Source organism: Panthera pardus, unplaced genomic scaffold (assembly GCF_024362965.1).
Source record: "Panthera pardus isolate Hobbes unplaced genomic scaffold, ASM2436296v1 HiC_scaffold_18, whole genome shotgun sequence".
NCBI classification, from domain to species: Eukaryota; Metazoa; Chordata; class Mammalia; order Carnivora; family Felidae; genus Panthera; species Panthera pardus.
In genome coordinates this window covers 28,543,329-28,569,489 of record NW_026526743.1, presented here as the reverse complement: position 1 = coordinate 28,569,489, position 26,161 = coordinate 28,543,329, and the positions used below count along the sequence as shown (strand labels likewise).

At 56.7% G+C, this 26,161-nt stretch overlaps 1 protein-coding gene across 2 annotated transcripts in view; it reads right to left on the bottom strand.

The window, feature by feature from the left end:
* Positions 1-5,146: 5,146 nt before the first annotated feature.
* NKD1 (NKD inhibitor of WNT signaling pathway 1) overlaps positions 5,147-26,161 on the bottom strand; it is an 83,515-nt gene continuing 62,500 nt past the window's right edge. For both annotated transcript variants that reach the window (XM_019455977.2, XM_019455978.2), the window contains 6 exons: positions 20,038-20,144; positions 16,834-16,929; positions 11,500-11,647; positions 10,880-10,964; positions 9,376-9,503; positions 5,147-8,650 (listed from right to left, as the gene is read on the bottom strand). In XM_019455977.2, the coding sequence (XP_019311522.1) occupies positions 8,061-8,650; positions 9,376-9,503; positions 10,880-10,964; positions 11,500-11,647; positions 16,834-16,929; positions 20,038-20,144 (1,154 nt within the window). In that variant the 3' untranslated portion in view covers positions 5,147-8,060. The remainder of the gene's footprint in view (positions 8,651-9,375; positions 9,504-10,879; positions 10,965-11,499; positions 11,648-16,833; positions 16,930-20,037; positions 20,145-26,161) is intronic.

Below are 26,161 nucleotides of genomic sequence, written 5' to 3'. Positions count from 1 at the left end.
TTTGGGAAATTAATTCAAAATCTGTGAAACCCCAGATGGGTCAAACATGACATCCTGGTGGGCCACAGTGGGTATAGCCTGAAGGATCAGACAGTAGAGGAGGAGGACCCAGGAGGCTCCGAGGAGGCACGGTACGGGAAGGGTGGGAGAGGCCCTCACCACCCCTCCAACATACACCCGGAGGCACAGCTGATGGCTGACCGCTGGACAGGCAGTGACAGGCCTCAAACAGTCTGGCTGCGGCTGAGCTGGGCCAGCCCAAGCAGGATCACCACAACGGCCCCTGCAGAGTCACTGGCCCACGACTGAGGCCTTGGAAACCCTCTCCCCAGATATCACAGATGCCAGCCTAGCCCCATGCCCCCCAGCAGGCAGTGCAGGCCGAAGACCGGAAAGGGGGCCTCGGAGCCGGTCTGGACTCAGCTTTGGGAACAAGTGGCAATTTGGCCTGCACACGCCTCCTCCGGACTCAGTTCTCTTACCTTTAAACTGGGGGCAGTCTCCCACCCAACAACAGCTGGTTGTTCACGAACCCCACGAACCTTCAGCCAAATCTGCACCGGTTTCCAATGGGGAGGGGGGGGATACCAATGCAGTGAGGGGGTTTTCGTTTCAAATAAGGCTAAATTTTGTCCTTTCTTTTTAAAAAATTTTTCTTTGAACAGTAAAAGACTGTGGCTTTCTTTTCTGTTTGGTTTTGTTTTGTTTTACAGTCTTATTTAGCGAAATGAGAAGTTGGTGACGCTGTGCTGCTTTCCCAGACTTTTATTCGAACTGTTACGGCTTTGTAAAACTCCACAGTCGAGGACTCACCGGCAGGAGAATGCCGTGAACCCTCCGGTCAATAAAGGCCGTAAAATCCCCAGTCCCCTCCTTCCGCCTTCCGTTTCCTTTTCCTTCCATCTTTTCCTTTTAGTGACCACCTACTTTGTGCCTGCTCCAGGAACCGGCAGTACAGAGGTCCCCGCCTAGGAGGATGCCAGTAAACCCAGCAAAATGCTGACACACACTGCTGCCCGCCCCTTTATCTGGGCACCAGCTAAGCTGGCGACAAGAAGCGAGGCCTTGTTGTTATAGAAAAAAAGTCAGCTTCGACGGACTCATCCAGAATTGTGCGACAAGAAATATCTAGAAAAGTGTTACTTCAGTGGAGCAGGAGGAAGTCAAAGCTCGGGATGAGGGCAGGGAGTTGGGGATGGTAATCCTTTCGTAGCACCCACAGTCCCCAAAGGTCTTCATCTGGCTCAGCCTGTCCCTCTGAGATCTGAGCGGTGGCCCAGGGGGTCTGGGACTGCTCTCCTCCTCCAGTGCATCCTCACACATTGGCAGTTACTTCGTGGCTGGATAAGCCTCCCTGGTCCTTCTTCTAGATCTCTGATGTCCCTCTGTGCATACCTCTCCCGTCCAGACATGGGGGATCAGGAAGGGTCCAAAGGGCCAGCGCGCACGTGGCCCCCAGTGTAGACCCGAGTAGGGGCGGGGCGGGGCACCATAAGCTTGCCGGTAACCAAGCCTGGGTCTATGGTACTGCAAAGACCGTCAGCCGGCGGTTGCACCACGCCTCTATTCCCCAAGGCTGGCTTTGACCAAGGACACGAGTGCCTCCCCCAGGGAGCAAGGGCCCCCAAACAAAGTGGGAGGATTGAGAAAAGGCCACTTGCGTCTCTGTATAAAGAGCCAAGAGAGGAAGGAGAACGTGTGGTCCACACGCCAGGGGGCTCTGTGGACCCATCCTGGTTGAAAGATATACCTGGGAATCTCACTACATCTGGCTGCTTTGGGTGCCTGTGGTTTAACCGAGGGAGGGGCGGTGGGTTATCGAGGGCCCAGGCGGCTGGGCAGCTGGGAAAAGAACTCGGTCTGCATCCAGAGGGCCGTGACTGAATTATCCGGTTTTGTCCTCTGGTGCGGTCATGGCCACCTGCTCCAACATCATGAGGCTTTCTGGAGGCCCTTCATGGTAAAGGCGTCTGGGGAGCTGTCTCTGCCTCATTTACACCTTAGCGCACAAAGTCCTTAAGGTAGGCCCACCACGGTTCCACCCCGCTTGTGCCAAGGCACAGGCCGCTGGGCTTCTCACACTGTGGCCTGTGGGCCCACCTGTAACACCACTCCCCGGGGTAGGAGCTTGTCAACAGCACCGATGATGTCTGCCACCCCCGACCCACATAATCTCACTCTCCAGGGGTATCTGCGTTTAACGTGCTCCCTGGGAGATTCTTATGACCCCTGACGTTAGGTATTTCCTTCGAAGGGGCCTTCTGAGGTCATCTGGGGAAAATGCAAGGCTCAGAGCCCTCGCCCTGGCTGTGCCGGAAGTCACCTGAGAGCTCCAAACACCTTGATGCCTGGCCACACCCCCGTCCGGGCGAATCAGCACCATCAGAGGTGGGCCCAGGAAGTGGCATTTTTAAAAAATCTCCCCGGGTGATTCTGAAGCACTCGGGGTGAGACTTACAGGTTGCGAACATTCGACCCTGCCTTCCCCACCCCCACCCCAGCAAGCTGGGCTATGCCAGAGTCACGTCTGGAGCATCTCAGGTCAAGATAGAGATCCTCTTGTTTCCACCAGGCTCACGGGCTGAATGCGCCAGGATTCCTCCCCTTTGTGGGGAGAAGGTGGAGGGAAAGGAAGCCCGCGGGACAGTCAGTGGGAGATGGAAAATCTAGGCCAGGCTCTGTGTGTCATTTCCTCCGCAGGGTCACCCTCTTCTTCTTCTTCTTTTTTTTTTAAGTTTATCCATCTGTTTTTGAGAGAGAGCTTGTGCACGTGTAGGGGAAGGGCCGAGAGAGCAAAGAATCCCAAGCAGGCTCTGCACTGTCAGCCCAGAGCCCAATGCAAGGCTCGAACCCATGGACCATGAGACCAGGACCTGAGCGCAACCCGCCCCCCACAGTCGCTAGAAAATGGGTCTCACACTCATCCGCCTTCTCATGCTAAAGGAAGAAAGATGCTGAGCATAGAAAGCCTTTTGCAGAGACATACAATAATCAGTAAAATCTTTCCAGGCCACAAGCCCCTGAGAAGAGGGGTCGGGTTCAGAGGTCTGCTGGTTTGGGAGAAGAGGACAAGACCAAAAACCAGATCAGAGCCCCCCACAAGGGTGTAATGACACTTTAATGATAGGGGAAGGGTGCCCTCCCCGCGGCTTTCCGGAGCACTTGACTGTGGGTGCCACCGATACCGACTCCGCAAAACACAGCCATGTGCGGAGGAGAAGGGGTGGAGCCGGGCTGTGCCCACGGGACTTGGGGGGCAAAGGCGGGGCTGGGAAGGTGGAGGCTGAGGCTGGGGCTGGACGGGACAAGGGCAAGGCTGCTGTGGGGGTCTTTTGGAGTGTGCCTCCCCCAGGTACTTCTGCTGGTTGAAGCCCCGCCTTCGATGAGGAGGTGAAGGCGAGGGGGGCTGGTGGGGGGGGGGGGGTCACAGTCTGCTTACGCGGAGCACATCTCAGGGGTCCCCTTTCATTCCCGCGAGTGTTGACGGGCCTCACAGAAGCTGGGGTCATTAGTGGCGGCGGCTGACAGGAACCGTACTTGAGGTGCAGGCAGCCTGGCCCTCCTCCTGCCGCCTCCAAGGCTGCCTTCCCTCCGGCTCTGTAATGATTTGACATCTAAACGCTGAGAACAACGAGGGGGAAGCAAAAGAAACTGCTCCCGGCTGTTTCCTTTGCCAAAAAGTGTAATTGGCACGGCTGGGCGGGAAATGCACAAGCCCCCCCAGGCTCCCCGACCCCCCCGCCCCGTGCTCCCCAGGAGATGAGAGGGGGGCCCCGGGAGCTGCGAGCCTCACCCCGGCTGTCTGCCCGACACACCAGACTGTCCTCAGGGCCCAGGGACAGACGAGCAGAAACGCGGCATCCTAGCCACTGGCCAGTGCTTGTGTGCACAAGCGCAAGAGTCCTGTGCAAAGAGTCCCCCCGCAAAGCCGAAGCCTGTTCTCCCCCCCCCCCCCCCCGCCCCTCCAACTTCTCCAGGCGCCAGGGGAGCTCAGAGCTCAGGGTCCTGGGGAAGCAGCAACAGCTCCTCTGCAAAGGATGTCAGGAGATTTGCAAACAAGACAAAACTCACCCACACCAGCCTGCAGGAACACGTGCTCAGAGCCTCACCAAGAAGTGCGGTTGACCCCTTGTAGTTTCCTAGTTGTTTTTCCCTCCCTCCTTTCTCCCTTCCTCCCTCCCTCCTCTTTCTCTATCTTCTTCCTCCACTTCTAATTGTTTGGTACACCTTCTCTCAGAGGTCATTTATAATCCATCCACATCGAAATCACACATGCTCCCGAACTCGGCACTTCTGTGTTGGTCCTGTGGCTCTTGCTTCTGCTGGCGGGCACCGGGTCGAGCTGGGCACAAGGACCCTGAGTGCCGGGATGAGAGATCCACAGGCATGGTAGGGGGGATGGGACAAGTCCGTGTCAGGGCCTCTGAGAACAGAAGGCTGAGCAGCTGTCAGAGCGAAGGGGTCCGAGCTCTATAAACGCTGGGGGGAAGCTCTCCAAATACATTAGGTCACAGAGAAAAGTGCCTGAGTATGAATACTATGTTACTCCTTGGGTAAAAATAAAAGAGTGGGGGCGGGAAGGGGATTAAGCAGCAATGGCAGTGTTTTCTTTCTTAAAAATAGATCTGAAATAAATATTGTAATCTGTCAGCATTTGTAAGATCTGGGTGGTAAGTTTGCAGTTACTGTTACACAGCTTTCTGTTTCAAATCTTGTTTGAAATATTGAATAAAATAACAAAACGGGGCAGGGGAGAGAGGAATGGGAGGAACACAGAGGATTTTTAGGGCCGTGAAAATACTCTGTATGACATTAGAATGATGGATATGTGATTACACATTTGTCCGAATGCACAGAATGTCCAACACCAAAGAGTGACCCCCCCCCCCCCCGCAAGACAAACTATGGACTTTGGGGTCATTACAGTGTGTCCCCGTAGGTCCATCCTTGGTAAAAAAAAAAAAATGTTACCCTTCTGGTGACAGATGCCGATTATGGGGGAGGCCGTGCATGCATGAGGTAAGCAGTATATGGGAAATCTCTGAACCTTCCCGTCAATTTTGTTGTAAGCCTCAAAGTCCTCCGAAACAAGTAAAGTCTTTTCAAAAAAAAAAAAAAAAAAAATAACAAAACTTAAGTGGAGAGATATCTTCTATAAATGCATTTATTCTTGTAAATAATGGCAGCTAACATTTTCATAGTGCTCCCATGGGCCGGGCATATGTTAACTCACTGAATTCTCCCAACAACCCTGTGGGGTAGGTCTCTTATAATCCCCCTGTATAAAGAGGAAACTGAGGCTTGAGAAGTACGGTGTACGACTTAGAACACAACGCTAAGGAAGTCAGAACTTGAACCCAGGCAGCCTGGCCCCAACGTCTATGCTCTCAACCACCAGGCTTCACTCAACAGCCCGGGAAGGTAGAGTCAGGGATGCTGGAGGGAAGTGTACTTTTTACCGAACAGCATTTTGAACTATTCGAATCTTTAACATGTGCACCTGTCACGATTTTTCAAAATGGTATTTTAAATAAATCCCAGTCACTAAGAAATAACAGAATCCTGACGGGCGTGGGGCTCGGAGAGATGGAATGGGACGTCTTCTCAGAGGCTGAGGAAATGCTCTAAAGCCACTGCAGAGATAGTCCCTGTGTGGACACAATTCCTGCTTCTTTTCCATGTTGCAGCAGTTCTGGTCCTGGGGCCCCGTCAGCGTCTGCCTGCTTAGCACCCTTCCTCTCCTTCCTTCTGGCACAGACCCCGCACCCTTGCTGCAGGTTGGACATGTGACCCCAGGTGGGCCACGGGGATCGGCCCAGGAATCGGTTCCGGCTCTAAGCCCGGCCAATCAGCAGCCTGCCCTGGGCTTCCCGAGGCAGAAGATGCTTTTCCACGTGGTAATGGGGCTCAGAGGGCCAGCAGCCCCCTCCCGGTGACCGAGTGATAGAAGTATGAACCCAGAGAGGGAGGGCTTCATTCAAACCCTGGCTCCTCTCCTCTCCAAGCCAGCTGCTTCCCTGCTTTCCCTGCTTTGGTTACATTCCCACTGAGTTGGATGCTAATAGAAACCCACAACTCAAAACAAGGGAAGCCCTGACCCAGTGGTTAAGCGCTCCAGTGGTTAAAGGGATCATGGCGGGGGGGGGAGGGGGGGGGGACGGGGAGACTAGAATCCCAGCTCTGCCACCTGCTGTGTGATCTCAAGCAAGTTAGTTAACCTCTCTGAGCCTGATGTGCTCCCCGAGCTCACTATCAAAACCAACTCCTTACCAGCCACATTAAACCAAAACCAGAGGCTCTGGAAGAGGGGGTGCCAGCTGGCAACCAAGCAGCAGAAAGGCAGGCAGCTGGCCACTCCTTTTTTGTGTCCCTTCACTCACTGTCTGCCTTGAAAGAATGTCCATGTGACCCTCAGTAACAGCTCTCTGGCCCCACGGCTCCCAGTGGCTTCAGTCAATGGGATCTCGATAGGATGCAGGGCAGGAAGGAGTGAAGCCAGGATATCCATCATATTTCTCTGTAGGGTCCCCACAGGCTGGCTGCATCCCAGAGTGAGGGTCCCTCACGGCTCCTTCAGGGGGCCCCCCCTAGCCCCACCCCTCTGCTGCTGAGGATGATGCCCCCCCCCCCCCCCGCTCCACTGCAGGGGCAGGAGCCGCCCCACACATTGCTAGCCCCTGATCCTGCACTCTTTCCGGAGGCTCTGCCCACACTTCATAAATATTCCCTCAAATTACCCAGCGTGAGTGTGTGTCATCTGTTTTTCATGGGACCCTGACTAGTTGCCAGTGGTCCTTTTCCTAGTCTCTCCGGGCCCTCATCAGATAAAGTCCTGCTCTGTGGAGGGCACTACTCCAGGGTCCCAGCTCTGGCCACTGTCCTCATTTCCCTCCAAGCTTCTAGACTCCAGCAAGCCTCTCCCAATCTGCCAGACCCCAAACCCCCAAAAAGGACCCGCCAATGAGAAGCAAGTGACCATTCGCATCTGATGGAGAGTGGTCCGAACAGGAGGCACACAGGGTCACATCTGGGCTCAGGAAATGTCTAGAGAAGCAAGCCACTGATCTCTGCACACCAGAACAGGTACCTGAGAGTGTATATTTATCGAAAGATACATAGAAATGGACAGATGGCACCTGGCTGTAGATACAGGAGCTCTGATAGAGAACCGTGTAGGAACATGTGTATTTGCCAGCGGCAGAACACGAGGTCTCTACATCTTCGGCCACAACCAACAACACACAAGCGCCTGATCTTGGAAAACCACAGTTGTTTCTGTGGTTGGGTTCCCTCTCCAGAGGTTTCCAAAATGAGAAGGCTGGTTTTGGGGGCAGTCTTTAAATATGTGTGTGTATCTTTCTAAAGAAGAGAGAAAAGCGGAAGGGAGGACCAGAAGCGTATTTTCCTGTTGTGCATGGCAGAGAAGAGGGGACCGGTTCTGGGCAAGGACGTGATCCCACTGGAAAGGCGTGAAAGAGAACGCCAGAAAGGACAGCTAGGGTTCCTAGGTTGGGACGTAAAAAACCACGACAGCCAGGAAGGTCACGCGTCTGCAGTCCGCTGAAATCCCTTGTAGCACGTTACAATCAGTTAAGGGCAAAATAAAATCAGAATGATACTAAGAGGTAGCAGCTGTTTATCTTCTCGGAGATTTCGAGGGTCTCTGGAAGCGGGCCAGGTAAGGGCGTTCTCCTGGAAGAGACTGGGGTAGGGCACCGTTCTGGCCGGGGGCTCCCCCAGAGCTGGGACGGGCGTGGGCCAGCCTGCGTGGAAACCGCAGCTCGGGAGCCCGCGCGAGCCTCCGCCGGTGGCCAGGCCAATTCCAAACCCAGAGTCATTTCTCGGGTAAAGTTATGCAGTCCTCACAACATATAAATAAAAGTTTAGTTCTGTGTTTCCATAGATCTTCTACATGGAGGCTAGCTGCATATTAGTGGAGTAACAATAATTATTAATAACAATAATCATCATCATAACAATAATTAATAGAATAATAATGCCTGGGGGGGGCGGGGGAGGGGGTCCTTCATATGGCAGGGCGGGGCTTCCTGGGGAGGGGTCTATGTCTGGTAAAAGTGGTGGTAATGGTGGTGGTGTTCGTGGTGGTGGTGATGTTCGTGTCTCTGCACCGCCTGGCCGGCCGGGCTCTCGTACACCACCACGGCGGGCAGGTCCCTCACGCGGTCCCGCCCCACGACACTGCCGCCCACGGCCAGCGGCACCTGCGGCCCCCGGCACCCCTGCTGGCTCTCCTTGGCTCGGTGCTTGTGCTTCTTGTGCCCGAGGGGTGCCAGAGTGGGGAGGAGGGCCGGGCTGGCGGCCAGCTGGGCGGCCGGGGACACCGCGGGGGCGGTGGGGCCCAGAGGGGGCTTGCTTCTTGCCCCTCTGGCCACGTGGCCCGCACCCACGCTCTTGCCCTGGGCCTTGGGGGACCTCACAAAGTGCTTGCTCCCATCCTGGGTGCCCCGGAGCCGCTGCTGGACCTCCGAGACCTTGGCGAATGGGGCGTCAAGGAAGTGGAAGGAGCCCGGCTCCGTGCCTTGGGGCTTTCGGTGTGGGACGTGGATGGCTTCTGGCTCATGGGAGCGAGACCGAGTGGGGTTGGAGGTGCGGGGGGGCAGCTCTGACTTCTGGGCCACTGACGGGGAGCCTAGGAACCAATTTAACAGATATTTCATGAGCACCTACTGTGTGCGGGAGCCGCACTGTGCCCCTGAAACCACGCCCACGCCCAGTGCTCCCGGAACGCTAACTTCTGACGGCTCCTCCCGCCCCCCCCCCGAGCCCCGACTGCTCCTCGCTGCCTTGGAGGAACCTCTCTGGAACAGAACTTTGCCATCTGCTAAACGGGAAGAACTGCTTCTTCGTCGGGTCCTTAAAAAGAATTCATTCCCCTTCCAGGAGACGGAGGAGAAAGACAGAGACCCTGCTACGTGTCCGAGGTCATGGGAACACGAAGGAAATTCAGGCATCTTCCTTCACTTACAGAGGTGACCGACACAGGAATTACACGTGGGAGGAAGGGGAGAAGGGGTGGGGGCGTGAAATGAAGTGGGCTGCCTCTTCATTTATTTCAGCAAGGCGTCAACACATGTCAACGGCTGAGGAAGACAGAGCAGTATGTTGCTAATCGGACAGGGCAAAGGGCCTGGGGTAGGGGCACAGAACTACTGTGTTCATTGCACTGTAGGCCCCAAGATGCTCTTTGATTTTGCTCAGCTTTGTGCACGTGTTAGTCTTTTAAGTGTTTTTAATGTCATCTCCTCCCAGAGGACTCTGTAACCCGTCCAATCAAAGCTGTACCTGCCCCCAGCCCAGGGGCATGATGAATGCCCCCCACCCCACCCCACCCTGCAGGTGTAGGAGCTCCCTTACCAGGCCCAAACTGGGACGTGTAGTTCTCTATCCCGGCGAGATCTAAGTAGTGGTTTCTCCTCTCAATGTTCTCGTCCACACAATGGTGGTCGCAACCAGACTGCTCCAGACGGCTGTCCCCCTGGAACCTATGACAAGGAAGCAAGTGAGTGGGTGGGCAGCAGCCCCGCTCCCCCCTACCTGGGGAGCCACCAGGAGGAATCCTTCTGAACTTTCCATTCATTTCCTTCTGGGTCTTGGGAAGGGGGTGAGGGGAAGGGAGTGGTCATCTCGGCAATCTGTGTCTCTATTTCCTTCCCTGACGGCGGAGATAAGACCTCTTCCGGCCTCCCTGGGCCTTCTGGGAGGACCAGATAGGTATCTGCTTTGAACAGATCCAAAGTAAAGGTGAGAGGTTACTGGTCAAAGCTTCAGGATGCCCCAAAGTCAGGCTTCAAACCATGTGTGCCCATTGCAGACAAGAGGCCTAACTCCTCTTAGGGCTGGAGCCCAGAGGGTGTGGACGGAAGCTCCCAAGCCATTGCCACAGAGGGTGGCAGGCTCTGTACCCGGCCCCAAAGCCCAGAATGGGCCTTACCAGTGTGTGCGTGTGTAAGAAAGGGGGTGGGGACAGAGGTGCCCCCAGAGGCCACATTTCTCCCACTGCAGGAGTCTGGGTTCCCTGCCTGTCCCCTCCAAGGCTCTCTGATCTGCCAGCCCCACCTCCCTCACCCTCCCCACTCCCCAGCACAGCTAGCCTGCATGCCCGGATGCCTGGATTCCCAGCCCCCTCCCCACAACAAGCCTCAGCCCCTGCTTGGACTGCCTTCTCTCTCTTCCCTCTGGGCTCGTGCTTCTCACATTCCGGCCACTTCCTTTCCATTTCACAACAGGTACAGACACCCCGCCCCTGCCTTTCTGGGCCACTGAGGCCTCCTCTCGCCTCCTATACTGCCTGCCTTTCCTCTCTTCTCTTCCCTTCCCTCCCTGCAGTTAACAAAATAACAACAGGCAGAAGAGAACTGCGGCCTTACAATTTCTTAGCCACGATTCTGAAACCCAAAAAGCCCGAAGACCAAGACTGCTCATGACCTGTCAGGCAGCCACGCTGCCCTAAACGGATGTGAAGGTAGCTGTAGCCTTTCCATCACTTCACGCGGACAGTCCCGCGGCTCCGTGCGGAAATGTCAGTGCGCTAAATCCCAAGGTGCTGCCCAGACACCACACAGAATACGTAACTACGCCGAGAACACCTTGTCTCAAACCCGGCGAATGCTGAATGCCAAAACTTCTCGAGCCCAAAGCGTTTGGGACAAAGGAATGCGGACCTATATTTAGTTATTTTTAAAACCTCAGCTTGATTTGTGAGCCTGTCCTCTGAAGTCACTGCCCCCCCCCCACCCCGCCCCGAAGAGAACACAGTCGGGAGCCCTCCCCGCCACCGCCGCTCAGGCGGCACACAGCTGGCGCTCCATATGTGCTCAGGTGCACTGGGCTGCCGTCCACCCTCCCGCAACCAGTGTACCTGAGCAGGGCTCGCTGCTTCTTCTCCCAGCTGCGCAGCTCCTCAGCGGGCTTGGTCTCCGCTCTGGGCCTCGTGCTCTGCAGGTCTGAGTCCCGCCCGAGAAAGAGCCGGGTGAACGGTTTGCTCTTGCGCCCGCCAGCTTCCTGGCTCTGCTGGGGTTTTCTAAGCTCCCTGGCATGCAGCCCTTGACAAGTGGCCCAGGGCAGCTCACCGTGGCTCTGTGGAAGGGGTTCGCCAAGCCAGGACCAGACAGGGGGGTCTCGCGGCTACTTGTCCCCTTACCGTCTCCCCGGCTAGACTCCCCTCCTCCCCAGGCTCCTCAGCTGACATTCAAGGCCATGCCCTGCCCAGGCTCATCACAACACAAGCCTTCACTGTAGCTGCAGCTATGCCCACGCGCCCCTCCAGGGCTTTGCCTCCACAGGGCCCCCCACCTGTAATCCCTTCCCTATCCAGATCCTGCTCTTTCAAGGACCCGCTCAAATCCTGCCTGTCCACAGAGTCGCTCCCAGTGGAAACCCCCAGGACTCGCTCCCGCTCCTCCCAGGCAGGGGTGTGATCCTTCCGAGAGCTTGCAGCGGACTGGCCCCTGTGGCCCGGGCGGCCCTCCAACCCCTCACCAGGGTGATTGAGAAGGATGCCCTTCTTGCCCTGGCTTCCATCGGGGGCCACAGTGAGTTTCACCCGCAGGGTCTTGCTCGACGTCGGGGAGTGGTTGACGGAGGAATCAACCACCTCGTAGATGGTGTGCAGCAGGCTGGTGATGTCCTGCAGGGAAGCGAAGCAGAAAGGCACCCGGGGCTTCAGTCTCAGTGTCTTGACAACCCAGGAATCAGAGGGCCAGTGAAGCCCCCCGGCTCCCCCAAAGTCAAGACGAAGGCACAAACTTGCACGTGAGAGGTTCATTTGAGAAGGGGTCCCAGGACACAGAAGCAAGGGGGCAGCAAACAGTGGATGCCCCGAACGAGCAGGTATGGCCATGGCCAACCAGGCTCAGTCCACTTGGGCCCTCGGAAAGACTATGTGGAACCCACCTCGGCAAACTCCCGTCCCTCGGTGGTTGAGAGTTGCCCCCCCGCACCCCCACCCCAGGGATGCTCTAGCTTCTGGGCTTCCGGTCTGTCTTGCAAAGGCTGAGCCAGCTCCCGGGCACCAGAGAAAGGTCTAATGGCGGGCACTGTCCACCACAGCAGCAGGTCAACCTAGAAGCAGGTCAGCGATCTTGCAGGGAAGAAAGGCACCCACAGCACCTGCTTCAGGTCTGGTGAGCTCCTTCTGAATGCAAATGGAAAAGCAGATGTGTCCCTAAAGATGAAATACCCTGGGAGAACTTGAGCAAATCTCATCTCGTCTCTGGGCCTCAAGCTGTCCCCTCAGCCAGAACACTGGTGTCCAACCCATGCTCCGAGAAACATCTCAGACGCTTCCGACCGGCGAATGCAGGGATAAACGGGGTCTCCCTTTGTTCTGGGCATCCGCTAAGGTCGTTTGTCTGAGGCGGGGCTTCCGGCTTTACATGATGTAGGAAACCTCTGGAAGAGATGTCTGCTCTCTATAGGTCAGGCCCACAGAAGGCCAGTTATCTGCCCTGCGGCTCTTCGTAAACATAGACGGGCTCAGCCGTCGCTTCATTCCGTACCCATCAACGGTGCCTCCCACTCACCACAGCTGACTTGCCCTGTGGCCATGCGAGCTGAGTGAGGGTCACCCCGGAGGTCCAGAATCTCCTGCTAAATCTTCGGACTCTTTGATACTGGATAATTCTCATTTAGTTTTTCTCAGCTCCCCACCTCCCCACCTCCCCAGCCCCTGGCGACCACCATTCTACCCTCCGTCTCTATGACAATCCATTCCGGGTGATCGCACGGTATTTGCCTTTTTGTGACTGGCCTTGTCATTTTAGCGGAAAGTCCTGGAGGTGCGCCCACGTTGCAGCACGTGTTAGAACGTCCTTCCTTCTTAAGGCTGAATAATGCTGCATTGCGTGGATGCGTCTATCCGTTCATCTGTGGACGGACCCTTGGGTGGCTTCTGCCTTTTGGCTGTTGTGAAGAACGCTGCTGTGAACACGGTGCGCAAGGATCTCCTCGAGACCCTGCTTTTGGGTGTGTACTCACTAGGAGAATGGCCGGGTCACGTGGCGATTCTGCGCGTCGCTGTTCGAGGAGCCGCCGTGCTGTTTCCCAACTCGAAGCAGTTACATCGTCTCACGCCCCCACCGACAGCACGCGGGGTTGATCGTGCCCCTTCCTCACTGGCACTTGCTCTTTTCGGTTTGGGGTTTGTTTTCAAACTTTTTAAATGGTTTTTTTTTTTTTTAATGTTTATTTTTGAGAGAGAGGGAGAGAGAGAAGAGAGAGAGGCAGAGGAGCCAAAGCAGGCTCCGTGCTGACAGCAGAGAGCCCGACGCAGGGCTCCGACCCACGAACCGTGAGATCACGACCTGAGCCGAAGTCGGACGCTCAACCGACTGAGCCACCCAGGCGCCCCGTTTAGATAGTCAACGTATCTATTTTTACTTTCGTTGCCTGCAATAACTTAATTTTTTTTTATGTTTCTTTTTGAGAGAGAGAGAGTGTGTATGTGAGCAGGGGAGGGGCAGAGACAAGTGTGGGACAGAGGATCGGAAGCCAGCTCTCCGTGGACAGCAGCGAGCCCAACACGGAGCTCGAACAAATGAACCGTGAGACCATGACCTGAGCCGAAGTCGGACGCTCAACCGACCGAGCCGCCCGGGGCTGATAACTTGATTTTTCACAAAACCTTCTGGGGGGCTGGGCTGGAACACCTGTGGAAGCGGCCAATTTGAGACCCAGGCTTGCTGGCCTGCTCAGCAATCCCACGTCCTCTGGCGAGGCCCACAGGGGACTCCTCCTTTCTTCCCTAGGGCTGCTCTGCACAGCCACGTATGCCCCCTCCCTCTTACCATCTTAGGAAGCCCAAGAAGGAGGCATCAGAATCCCCATTTTACAGAGGAGGAAAGTGACGCCCTCCAACATCATCCCCCCGAGAGTCATCCCAAGCCAGGGGGCCCAGGGATTCGGGCTCTAGGAACCGGCACGCTCTGGCAATCCCAGCTGAAAAATCAACTCTTGCCTGCACGGGGCCCAGCGCACAGAAGTAGGTGCCTGCGAATATTTATTGCACAAACGAACAGGCGCTTTCTTCCGAGTTGGGAAGCTGGCCCAGACGCCAGCTCCGGGCTGCAGCCGCGGTGAGGAAGGAGCCCCTCTGCCCTCGCACACAGAAGCATGCATGCAGACAGCCGGAGAGTATGGAGGGGACTGGTATTTATAGCCAGGTTTGAGGAGTGGCCTTGGGGCTAAAAATAGACCAAGGGAAACACTAGGCTGGTTTCTTCTTGGACCGGAAGCCAACCTCCTCGCTCCTCAGCAGAAGGAAGACACGATCCAGCGATGCCTTCTCCAGGCCGGGCGGGAGCACCTTCCTTGGAAACCCTCGCTTCCCTGCTCTTCCTCTGGTTGCCAAGGGTAAAGGAAGGCAAGACACACAATCAGACAGCAGTGTCTGCCAGCAGGTTCCTGTGAGGCCTCCAAGGTTGGGGGGCCGGGGCGGGGGGAGGCGACCCTTTTACGGTCAGCACGTGAGGCCCCTCGGCATTTCCGAACCGGAAAGGAATGAAGAAGGCAGCGACCAGAGGCGGCATGGCCTTCACCACTGCACATGTCAGAAGAGAGGGCAATGCCGCCACACCCCTGAGAAGCCCGGCCTGGCTGTCTGCGTGGCCTTAACAAACAGATCGGGGCCTCCGCAACTCAGCTCGCTTGACCAGGTTTCCAGATTGCAGTGTGTCCCCCTGCGAAGATAATTACATCATGACTGCCATACATTCCCAAACAGGATGGGGAAGAACGGTGGCTCTGACTCTGGAAAAACCATAACCCCTCACACAAAGAACCACAGCTGGAGGGGACGAGGGTTCACCTGGACCATCCCCAGCCTCCACGAGCAAGGTGTCCAGCCAGGAAGGGTTTTCGCTGCTTCCCAAGTACCCAGGCCCCTCTCGGGGGCTTTGCCTGCCCACGATCCCCTAATAACAGCCCCTTGATTTTATTTCATGAGCCAAACGCACGTTCATGTTCAGTCTGTGTGGCTCATGTATCACATAACTTCCCCTGGGCTCCAGAAGGAGCACCTGACCCAGAATAGGCCATCTGAAATATCACAAACCCATGGCAAAAACGACCGGGTCAGGGCCACTCGTGCGAGGCGACCGGAGCCAGTGAAATTCAGTTCTGGAACTTCCGCATGGTGGGGTGGGGGGGTCGCTGAGAGTCTCAGATAGAGGGTAAAATGTCAGCCACCACCTTGCTACTGGCCAGGGGAGAGGCTGCCAGACAATGAAGGAATACAGAGGAAACAGAGCCACGAAGACAGCTAGTCCTGACGACACTGAGCCTCTGGATCCAGCCGTGCCTGAAGTCAGTGCCCTGGACCACACTGCAGTTACATGAACCAATATATTCCTTTATTATTATATTATTATATTTTTTTAACCTATAGCAGTTTGCTGGGATTCTGTCACGTATGTCCCAAGGAGTCCTGAATTATTAAAAGTCACTCATGGTTCCTTCACCCTGTTCTAACATTCCTTAAGCCCCGGCTGAGGAAGAGACACCCTTTTTTCCAGCCAGGTCTCCCCTCTGGCAGCTTCTCCTGCACCACCCACAGAAAAGAAAACCTGCAGCCCTGCACCAGGTAGGGAGACAAGACAGCAAAGCTTCTCTGGGCACACCCCTGATGCCCTGGCGAGCCAGAGGCGGCCAGCCATGCTAATCTCGGACCCCTCTGCAGACCTGTAATGGGTCACACGTCTGGAAACCAGAGCTTCCTGAGGAGGGAGACGATGTCACAGAGGAACAGTAGGAAAAGAAATAAGGAGGCCAAAGGGGTGATGCCAAGGTCCAGGGTAAAAGGGAGGCAGGGACTGCAAGAATTCAGACCAGGTCATGCTCTTGCTTAAACTAACCCACCAGTGGCCTCCCTCAGCACCAGGGCTCAAAGCCAGGGCCTGCCCTGCCAGCTCCGGCCACAGCCATGTCTCCTGGTGAGCCCACCGGTCTCCTCCGGTTCCTTAACCACCCGGAGCACTCCTGCTGGGTCCAAGCCCGGGACTCTGTCCCCACAGGCAGGCCTCCCTAGACACACTGGTCCCTCTCTGTCACACTGTTTACTTCCTTCACTGAACACGTCACAGCCTACGGTTGCCCTGTGATTGCTTGGGATCTGCCTCCCGAAGCAGCTGCCAGAGCCACAGGCTGGGAACTCTGTCTGCACTGTCCCCCCTGACCTTGTCCTCACACCTAGGGCACAGTAGATGCACACAGTGGGTGCTCAATATTCAGACAGAGGCGTGGGAGAAGGGTGAGAGGCACACAGGGAAGAGAGAGGTGTGGCAGGAGGGGCGAGGGGAGAGACACAGGTGTTCGGAGGGAGATGGGTGTTGAAGAACAGGCCTGGGACACGGCCGTGCACAGAGCCGCTGACACAGCCCTCGGGGCTGGGGGTGCTCGTTCCTGTATGGGCACAGGGAGGCCCCACCTGGCCTCTGTGTGCCCCCCTGGCCCCAGCTCCCGGGCAGACCGGCTGAGGTGGGAGGTGGCCTGGGGTGGTCCCAGCTCTGGGACTACAGACGGGAGGAGGCAGGACCTCAGGCACCTGCTTCCTGACCTTCCCCTTCTCTAGTGGGAGCAGCGCCTGGCCTGAGTCCCAGGGAGCCGGCCACCCCTTCCTGTCACCTCTGCCCACTCACCAGGCAGCTCTGGGACATTCCTCCAGGTCTCCCTGAAGCTCCAGCGGCCTTGCTCCCCTCCCCACGCCCCACCACTGCCCGTCAGGCTGCCCGTGGGAGCAGAACCGGCCTTAGGAGAAGGAGAAGGGGCAGGAGTGTTTGAGGCATGGCCAATGGCCCCGTGCCTGCCACGTGCACTCACCTCACGCGTGACCTTGCCATTATTGTCAAAGTCGTACAGGGTGAAGGTCCACTCCTGCCGGCTGTCCTCTTCCACAGACACGTCACATTGTAGCTCCTGGGCACGAACAGACAACACACGGGCGTGGCTGGAGCGCCCAGGGGCCAGGTTCTGGGGCTGCCACCTCCCTGCTGCTCTCCCCAGACCTTGTGTGAAGGAAGAGCAAAATGACCGAGACATGAGCGGTCAGAGGGGAGGCCAGGCTGGGCACCGGAGGTCTGGCCCAGGGAGGCATGCCCACAGGGGTGCCAGACAGCATCTGGGTCTTTGGAGGCAAAGGAAACACCAGGGGTGTGAGTCAGGGGTGTGAGACGAGGCTTCTTTGTGGCCTCAGGGAAACTAAACCTGGACCAAGGGACAGAAGTTATTGGAAGACACAGGGCCCAGTAATGAGAGGCTATGGCAGGACTCCCAGGGTGGACACCTGACCTGGAAGGCAGGAGAGGGTGAGCATTAAAAGGTAAAGCTCCAGGTCAGCCCCAGATGCCAGCCAGTGCTTAGCCCTCCACAACGGTGTGACCCTGGGCATGGCTTCTCTGTGCCTCAGTTTCCCCTCATATAAATCATGGAAAAGGACAGTACTGTTCTCCTAAGGCTGTTGGGAGCATGAAGTGCCCCGCCCCACATCCCCTCGGCTTTCCCCTGCAGCCATGGTGGACAGTTCCCTGACCTCCCACCCCAAGCATCCAGCTTCTGTGTCTGAGTCCCGGCTGCCCTGGCGGGGATCCACCCATCAACCCACTGGTATTGGCTTCCCTCCATTCCTGCTCCCTGGGATCACCTCCCAAGTCCTTGCCTCAGGGTCCACCGTGATGGAACTGGAAAAGCGTGGAACTGCTTGGCACATAGAGAAGTCCAATTAATGGTAGTAGCCGCTGTGGTCTTTGCGGTAGTGCTAACATAGGATGTACGTAATGTTAACAATGACTTCGTTATCATCGCTCACACAGCCCAGCGTGTCTAACCACAGGGACCTGAGCTGGGAGGTGGTGAGCTTGGTCACTGGCAGCGCGTATACAGGGGCCAGTGGAACACCACATAGAAAGTTCTAGAAAGGCGGGCTATTTTGGAAAAGAGAGCCACAATGTTCCATAAAAACAAGCGACGATGCTCCCAGACCACTCTGTGCCACGTCCTGCCTCCGCTCCCCTCTCCTTTTGCAGGAAGACAGGCTCGGCGCCCCCAGAGAGGGGTGGTACCTGGCCTCTGAACGCAGGCAGGAATGTGCCCGAGCACGGCGTCCCTGCCCCCAGCCTCTGCAGCTCGAAGCCAGTTCCCTCCAGCAGTCCTCGGGCGGCCCACACTGAGTTCAAAGTCGGCCTTCCCTCAGTTGTGACATGCCCGTCTGATACCTGCCAAGTGGCCACTCTGCTCTGCGAGGCACCGTTTCATGTAGCACAGCACTTGCCCTGCACACACACACACACACACACACGCACACACACGCACACACACACGGCGGTTACCCGATTCCTTCTCCCTGGCCCTTGTGCTCAGCTCCGAAGACAGCTCAGGGCTGAGTAACTATCCCTACCCCCACCTCCCTCAAGCTCTGTCATGTGCATTTTTTTGTCCCCGTGCCCCCACTACTGGGACTTCTCAGGTGAATCCTCCTCATGGGCCCTGGCTGAGTCCCAGGCAGTCAACCCGGCCCTTTCCAGAAACAGGCCTCCAGGGAAGCGAGACATCTAGGTCTGAGCCTGCCCTCTGAGCTGCCGACCACGCCCGGAAGACACTAGGGACGCCGGTGGGCCCCGGGGCGGAAGCTGACAACCTCAGCTCCCCGACCAGGTTGTGCTCACCCGCCTCAGCTCCTGCGTTCGGTGCCCGCTGTGACCTGTCTTTCACCCTCTCCTGTGTCATCCCCCCGAGTCCCCACCGTCACCGCTCAGTACAACGCAGCTTGTTATTCCCACACAACGTGTGGCACCGGCAGGCCTCTGGGCCTTTGCTCCTGCTATTCCCTCGGCCTCAAGTGCTCTCCTTACCCCAAAGGCTCCGTGTCATGACCTCTCGCGACTCCTACTCCTGCACTCAGAGGCTCCACTCAGACGCCCGTCCTCTCCAACCCGTGCTTGCAGCCACCGCTGCGCAAAAAGTCTGTCACACCGCATCCCTCCAGCCTGACTCAGGTGACCACCCCCTCCGCGTGCTCCTAGGTCCCCATCACATCGCCGGCTGTGCAGTTACTGGCTCTGTCCCCTGTGAGGGCAGGAGCCCCGCCCAGTTCACTGCTGGGTCCCCTGGTAACCAGCAGCTGTCAATCAAGCTTGGTCGGAAGGAAGAAGGAAAGTGCTTCTGTGAGACTGGACACCCTTTTAAGCACGTTAGATGCATTAGCTCACCATACTTACAACACCCCGATAAGATGGATACTGCTCCTACCCCCCATTTCAGAGGTGAGGCCAGTGGGGCAGTGGCAGAGCTAGGATGGGAACCCTAGCCTCCTGGTTCCAGAGCTATTTGTGGTCTCGTGGAGGAAAGTAGAGAAGGAAGGAGGGAGGGGGAAAGGAGGGCAGAGAGAAGCTTCTGGAAAGCGCCGTGCCGACAGGCCTGGGTTTTGCTCTCCAAGCACCTGGCCCTGCTCGGTGCAAAGAAGGAGCTTAATACCCTGTTTGGGATGGGGCAGGACAGACAGACTGCAAGTTCTGGGAGGGCATGTTCCTTGTGCTGTTCACCACACAGGGAAACTGAGTCCCAGATAGGGTCAGGGACCTGCCTAAGGCCTCCTGCCCCCTGGGCACCAGCCCATGATGAGAACAGGCCCCAGGAGTTGGACAGGAATTGTTTCTCTCACTGGTGAGGAAATCTGAGGCCCAGAGAGGGAGGTGGTCACCTTGTATAGTAATGGCTGCACCCCCGTCCATGCTCGCGTCCTTCCCCCAGGCCACCGGGCCACAGCCCAGCGGGGCCCTCTGGCCACCACCCCACGCTGCACGGCTAGGGGTCAGGGCCGAGTGGGGTGGCAGCGGGGAGTCCTCAGGGCCTGTGCTGAGCTGGGGCAGCCCCAGACGTGGCAGGACAAACCTCCCACAGAGGACCGCTGTTCACACAGGAGGTGAAGGGCCTTCACATCTGGAAGGGCCGCAGCCTCCCTCCTCGAAAAGTACCACTGAGAGGAGAAAACCCTTCTCTCCAGAGTCCGTGCCAGGAAAGGAAACTTACTTCAAATTTCAGCTGCTTCTTGGGACCCGGGCAAGATTCACTCGCCTTCTCCCTCCTCTTCTCGTCTCCACTGGCCAGCCCGTCTGTCTTCTCGGGAGGCAGGGCCACTGCGGGGACGGCAGGGGAAAAAGCATGAGGACAGTCCCCAGCAGGGCCGTGGGGCCCCCGTACCCACCGCGGCTTTGTTCCGGGGACCGTGTGCAGGACCGCCAGGGTGCCAGGCCCCTCCTGTCCCGCCTGTGTGGAGGCCAAATGACTTTGTGCTCTCTGGGCTCTGATAACATCCAGGGCTGCCCGAGGGCAGACCGCTCCCAGGATGCATCTGTGCCAGCCTCTCAGATCACCCAGTGGGCCTCTCAGACCTCCATCCCCTGCCCCAACTTTACAGCTCAGAGAAGCAGCCTGCAGCCGGCCAGGGCAGTGCCAGACCACAGAGGAGGATCGCAGACCAGGGCCGCTTTCCACACAGTCCCGCTGCCTTCCCTGCTGACATCCCGGCCTCCTCAAAGACGCCGCCTGCCTGCGCCCAGCACACCGGTGCGTGGTCAGGAGGAGTGAGGGAAACGGGGAGCGCGGTGCCTCTCTCAGCCAGTCCGGGGAGGTTAGTCTCTGCTTGGGCCCGGATCCTTCTGACACTATGTGTGACCCAGGGCGGGTCACAGAACTTGTCCAGACGTCTCAACTAGTCTCCCCCGCTGTGACACGGGGATTGTAACAGTCCCCTCCCCAGAGGATCCCTGTGTGGACTGAATGAGCTATGACTGTGAAAGGCCAAGGGCCTAGGGCCAGCACACAGGGTCCTAGTGATTAGTAGTGATGGAGGAATGATGTCCCCCCCCTGCCCCCCGCCCCGACTCAATCTCTTGGGAATCAGCACAGCTGTTAGCGAAGTTTTCTCAAAACTGAGGCTTCTGGAATACAAAAGGACACAGAAGCATCCTATCAAACACAGGCAGCCTGGGATGGGGAGCAGGACAGGGAGGGAGGAGCTGACGATAAGGACGCTCGGGTCACCCGTCCAGACAGGCGGGGACAGGAAGGCCGTGGCGGCAACCGACTGACCTGGCCCCATCCATAGCTCCCCTCCCGCCTGGGCCTGAGCGCCCCCTTCTTTCTGTTCACTCCGGGCACACCCAGAGAGACGCGGGGAGCCCCCCGGCCCGCGACGCCCCCACAGCAAGGCAACCATTCTCTAGGGCTGTCGGAGCAACCATTCCCCAGTTGCAGTCGCAGACCCCAGCTCCCTTCTGGTGCTTTCACAGAATGCAGCCAAGGAGGACATAGGGAGCACTTGATGGGGGGAAGGCGACCGACGCTGGCTGCTTCTGATATAGTGGGTAAGACCAGGCCCTGCCCTCCCTGCTCCTCCAAAAGCAGAGACCGCAATGGCCAGGAGGTGTGCCACTCCAGTGTGACCCCAGCCCCGGGACAGTCAAGTGGGCAACCAGCCAGTGACCCGAGGACAGCCGAGCACACGGCCTAGGCCACCCTGACTCCCCCGTACTGGCGTCCCGCTGGGCCAGAGCAGCCGCCACCATGGAACCAGACAGGGTACAAGGCAGAGGCGCTTCTACGAGGCGACAAATAAGTAGGCACTGCTGTCACCTCTATTTAAAAGAAGGCAAAGAGGTCGAGAGGCTTGTCTGAGCGAGTCGGGGAGCTGGGTCTCTCTCCATGCCCAGCCGTCTGCTCTAGGAGCCCCCCAGCACCTCCAGGGGGTGCCAGTGAGCTCGGCGGGAGTGTCCTGGTTGTGAGGACCGATGTCCTGGGCCCATGTCCTGACCCTGCAGCTGACTGGCCTGGGCAACTTTGGGGTAAGGCGCTGGACTTCTCCGGATCTCAGTCTCCTCGTGTGTAAAATGGGCATGAGACGGTTTCTTCCCCACAGAGTTATGGGGAGGAGGGGGGCACGGTGAAAAAAGTGCCTACTTAGCACAGCAGCTTACGGGCGATAGTTGCTCAGTAAACGCTGGCTTTTGCAAATGATGGAGATGACCCATGAGCCCTGCGGATAGCCCAGATCCCAGTGCCCCCCCTCAGCCCAAAACCGCCCCACTGGAGAAACCACGGTGCTCTCCTGACCTGCAACATCTTCTTTTCAGCCCCCCTGCAGGGCGGGGAGAAGAAAGAAAAACAAAGGCCAGCCCCATCTTCAAAGCTGCAGCTCCCTCCACAGAGGTCCCGGCTGGAGATGTAAGCCAGCCAAGCTTATCGAAGCCAAACTTCAAGTTCAAAGGGAAGTTATCAGAAAACCACCTTCAGGTTCAACATTGCCTTTCAAGTTCCACTTGATAAAACCCAAAGAAAAGAAACCTCTGTCCCTGCTCTCTCCTTTTCTGGAGCACCCCTCCCCAGATACAGGCCCTCCTCCCTTCCCCTCCCCTCCTCTCTCCTCACCCGGGGCGGGGGAGGGGGGGATGTGGGAAAAACGTCCCCTCCACCGCTCACCCTCTTTATGTGTCTTCTCCAAGGACGAGCGTGGTCTGGATTGCCTTCTCTTCACCAGGGGGTCCCTTATCCCATCCCAGCTCAGAAAACCACCCGGACACCCATGGGGCTTGGCCACCGACGGGCGGGGGGAGATTGGGAGCCACCCTGCCCCAGAGCCCTAGGGGCCGGGAACAAGGACAGTCAGCACCCTTTGTCCCCACCAAAGGCCCTTCACCTGGTCACTGTCCCCTGCCCAATGGCCAGAGGAGGTACCAGAGAGCTGGTCAGAAAGCCTGGCAGACCCCAGTGTCAGAGGGAGGGACTGGAACTCCTGTGAGTTCTACACCCGCAAGTGAACCCTCTCAAACCAAACAGCATCAACTAGCCCCCGGCCCCACCTGCCGTGTGCAGAACAAACCGCCCTCTATCCATCAACCCCGAGGCTCATGGGCAGGCACAGCAAGGGTAAAAGGTGCCCACCTCAGGCTGCCCAGGTCCCACCAACCAGCAAAGAGAATGGCATTTTTGTCGAGATGGACTTTGGCTCCAGATTTCAAGCCCTTTCTCTGTCTCTTACTCCTGTTCAGCCCAGCGGATTTTTCCCCCCAGAGATGATCTTTTGGGGGGCATACTTTCAGAGGCACTCTGATCACTCTTTAATCATTCACAGTAACAGCAGGCCATCCGGCTAATTTCAAAGAAGAAAGGAGGGCTGGAGGAGAGGTAGGAGAAGAAGGAAGGAAAGGGATAGACTAAGGAGGAAAGCAAAGCCTTCCAGTTCAAAGACTCGTATTCTGGGTTCATATTCTGGGCTCACAGTGTCTGTGAAGTACTTTGGATGAGAGAGCAGGACGCCCTGGGAGCCAAACCCACCCAACGCCTATTTTTGTAAATAAAGTTTGAGTGGCACACAGACACGCTCATGTGCACCGTGTGTGGGTGCTTCACTCTACAACGCAAAGTTCAGGAGTCACGACAGAGACCGTATGGCCCATAAAGCCCAAAAATGTACTTTCCCGGCCCTTTATAGAAAAGATTGCGGGGGCGCCTGGGTGGCTCAATCGGTTAAGTGTCTGACTCTTGACTTCAGCTCAGGTCACAATCCCACAGTTCGTGAGATCAAGCCCTGTGTCAGGCTCTGTGCTGACAACGAGAAGCCTGCTTGAGATTCTCTCTCTCCCTCTCTCTCTCTGCCTCCCCCTCAACAATCAATCAATAATCTTTTTTTAAAAAAAGAAAAGATGGTGAACTGTACTTAGGTAAATGCAGCCCTCCCTCCCCGCTAGGGTACCCTGATAAGCAGGGTGCAGGCTGGATTTCACCTGCTGGTCACCTGCTTAACTGGAAACTCTTGTGCAGTACACAACCTGCCCAACCATACACAGCAGGCATGGAAGAGAGAAAATGTCAACTCTGCTTTCTTAAAACCAATTCTCAGCTCAGATGAGTCTCGGGGGCAGTGTGTAAGCTCCTTCTCCTCGGAAACTACTCCCTGTCCTTCCTCACACCATGGCTGCGAGGAGCCTGCTGGCTGTGTTTACCAGATGATGGCTCTCTCCCACATTAGCTCCCAACCTGGCATCTCTCCACCCCCAGCAACTGCCAGATTAAATGCATTACTTGACCATCTTCACCCGGCTCCCTTTGATGTTCCCTTCTCAAGCTTCAAAATACCTTTTGGAGGGAGATCAGACAGCATTAAACAGAATTACTAATTAATTAAGCAAAGTTAAATTTTAAACACTGTTTGTTGTGTTAGCCAAAAGCCTGAACAGAACAGACTTTTTTCCTCCACTGAGATCAAAGACAGTCTCTTCCCTGTCCCTCCCCCAGTTTAAAAAGAAGAGGGGGCTGGGGAGGAAGAGAGGGAAAGAAGAGAGTGCAGGGGAGCGTCAGTAAGCAAGGAAAGACCCAAGTGGGGGCGATCTTTGGGGGTGGCCATGGGGTCTAGACTCCCAGCCCTCACCCTGCACCCCCAGTCCCAATGGGAGGCATCAACAGCTCATTTGGGACTGCATGCTGGGAGAGCCACGGTCACTTTCTCAAGACTGTTTAGCCTGGCAAATAGCAGTGACCCAGGGAGCCGGATGGCACAGCCCACCCAGCCAGAGCTGCTGACAGCCGGCGCCACCCAAACAGTGTGAGACTCAGGCTGTGAAATAAAACAGACCCGCCCTCCCGCAGCCCCACCCTCCCTGGCACCCAGGTAGGACCAGCACCTCAGCGTTCTTCCCCAAGGGGCCTGGGCTCATCCGAGAAGCAGGTTGTGCACTGCACAACTCTAGGGGATTCCGTTCACAGGCTGGACCCCAGGTGCCTGTGTACTGCTGGTGACAGTTTTCAGACAGACGGCAGAAAGGTGTCTTGAGGGGGGCTCCTTTCTCCAATTTGCACAAATGCATTTGTTACGCGCAGAGCACGGTCTGTCCCCACCTGGACTAGCCCTTCATTCTGCACAATCTGATCTGGGGTCTCTTGACAGCTTCACAGGAGCCTGCCACATGCCGGCAGGCAGACTGCAGGTCTCATGGGAGCCAGGGTCCTGCTGGCTAGTGCCCCTGGGATGCCCAGAGCACACAACACGTACCACCCATGCACAGGGCAACCATCCCACCCCAGTGTGCTAAACTGCACCAAATCCCATAGGCAGACACAAGGAAGGCTGCATAACAAACACGCCATAAATTCTGGCCTGATTGAGACTAGGAACCGGAGGGAGGAAGGGGGTGGTTGAAAGAGGTAGGTCTGATCCTGAATCCCATACTTAGGCTAAAATCCCAACCCTGGACGATATCAGCAAATGCCAGCTTGCTTTAACACAATCCGGAAAGGCCTGGTTGATAATAAACTTTGGAAGTAGGGGACAAGTCTGAAACACAGTTATGACTACATCAACCCCACCAAAGACCAGAAATTACTAACACTCAAAGGCATGGCTCTCTTAGCCCGGTTACCTGCCACGTTCTTCCCAGTTGATACGACGTAAAGATTTAACGCAAGCCAGCGCTTCCTTGCCGGAGGTTGGACCCCCGCCCTGATGTCCCCACAGGCCTTTCCCAATTGTCCATGTACAGATTATCTGCCGCAAATATTTTAGTCTCAGGGTGGCTCGCCGGGATGTTTCTGACTCCCCAGCCCTCCGCCAGCAGCTGCGAGAGGGAATGCAGAGGAATTTTAATATTAGCCTATGCCAAATATAATTAGGCGCGTAAATCCGTTGCCAGTAAAAAGAGAAAGGTATCATATGTACATTCCAGGCCAAATGGTTTCTTGTGTTATCTGCACGAGGCTCTCCTTAGGGAGCAAGGATCCCAGAGACACACAAATCTGTCTGTCAACGAGCGCAGCCGCGGGCTGGTGGAGTTAGTGGGTGTGTGCGTTACTCCATCAGGGCCTCTAAGTAACACCAGGCAGGATAGGTTACTGTTTGCATCTTACCAAAGAGGAAACTAAACTCAAAAAGCAAAGTGGATCAAGCCACTTCCCTGCCGAGATCGATCTGCCCGCCACTGTCTCTCAGCCCTGTCTCCCCACGGAATCGCTTTCCAGTTTTTGACCCGGCCGTGCTCTCACACTGTTATCCCTGCCAAGAACGCCTGTCCTGGCTCTCCAGCTCCTGCTCACCCTTCAGGTCCTCAGCTTAGGCCTTCCAACCTGGGAGATGGTGCCTGCATACCCCCGGGGGCTAGGTTAG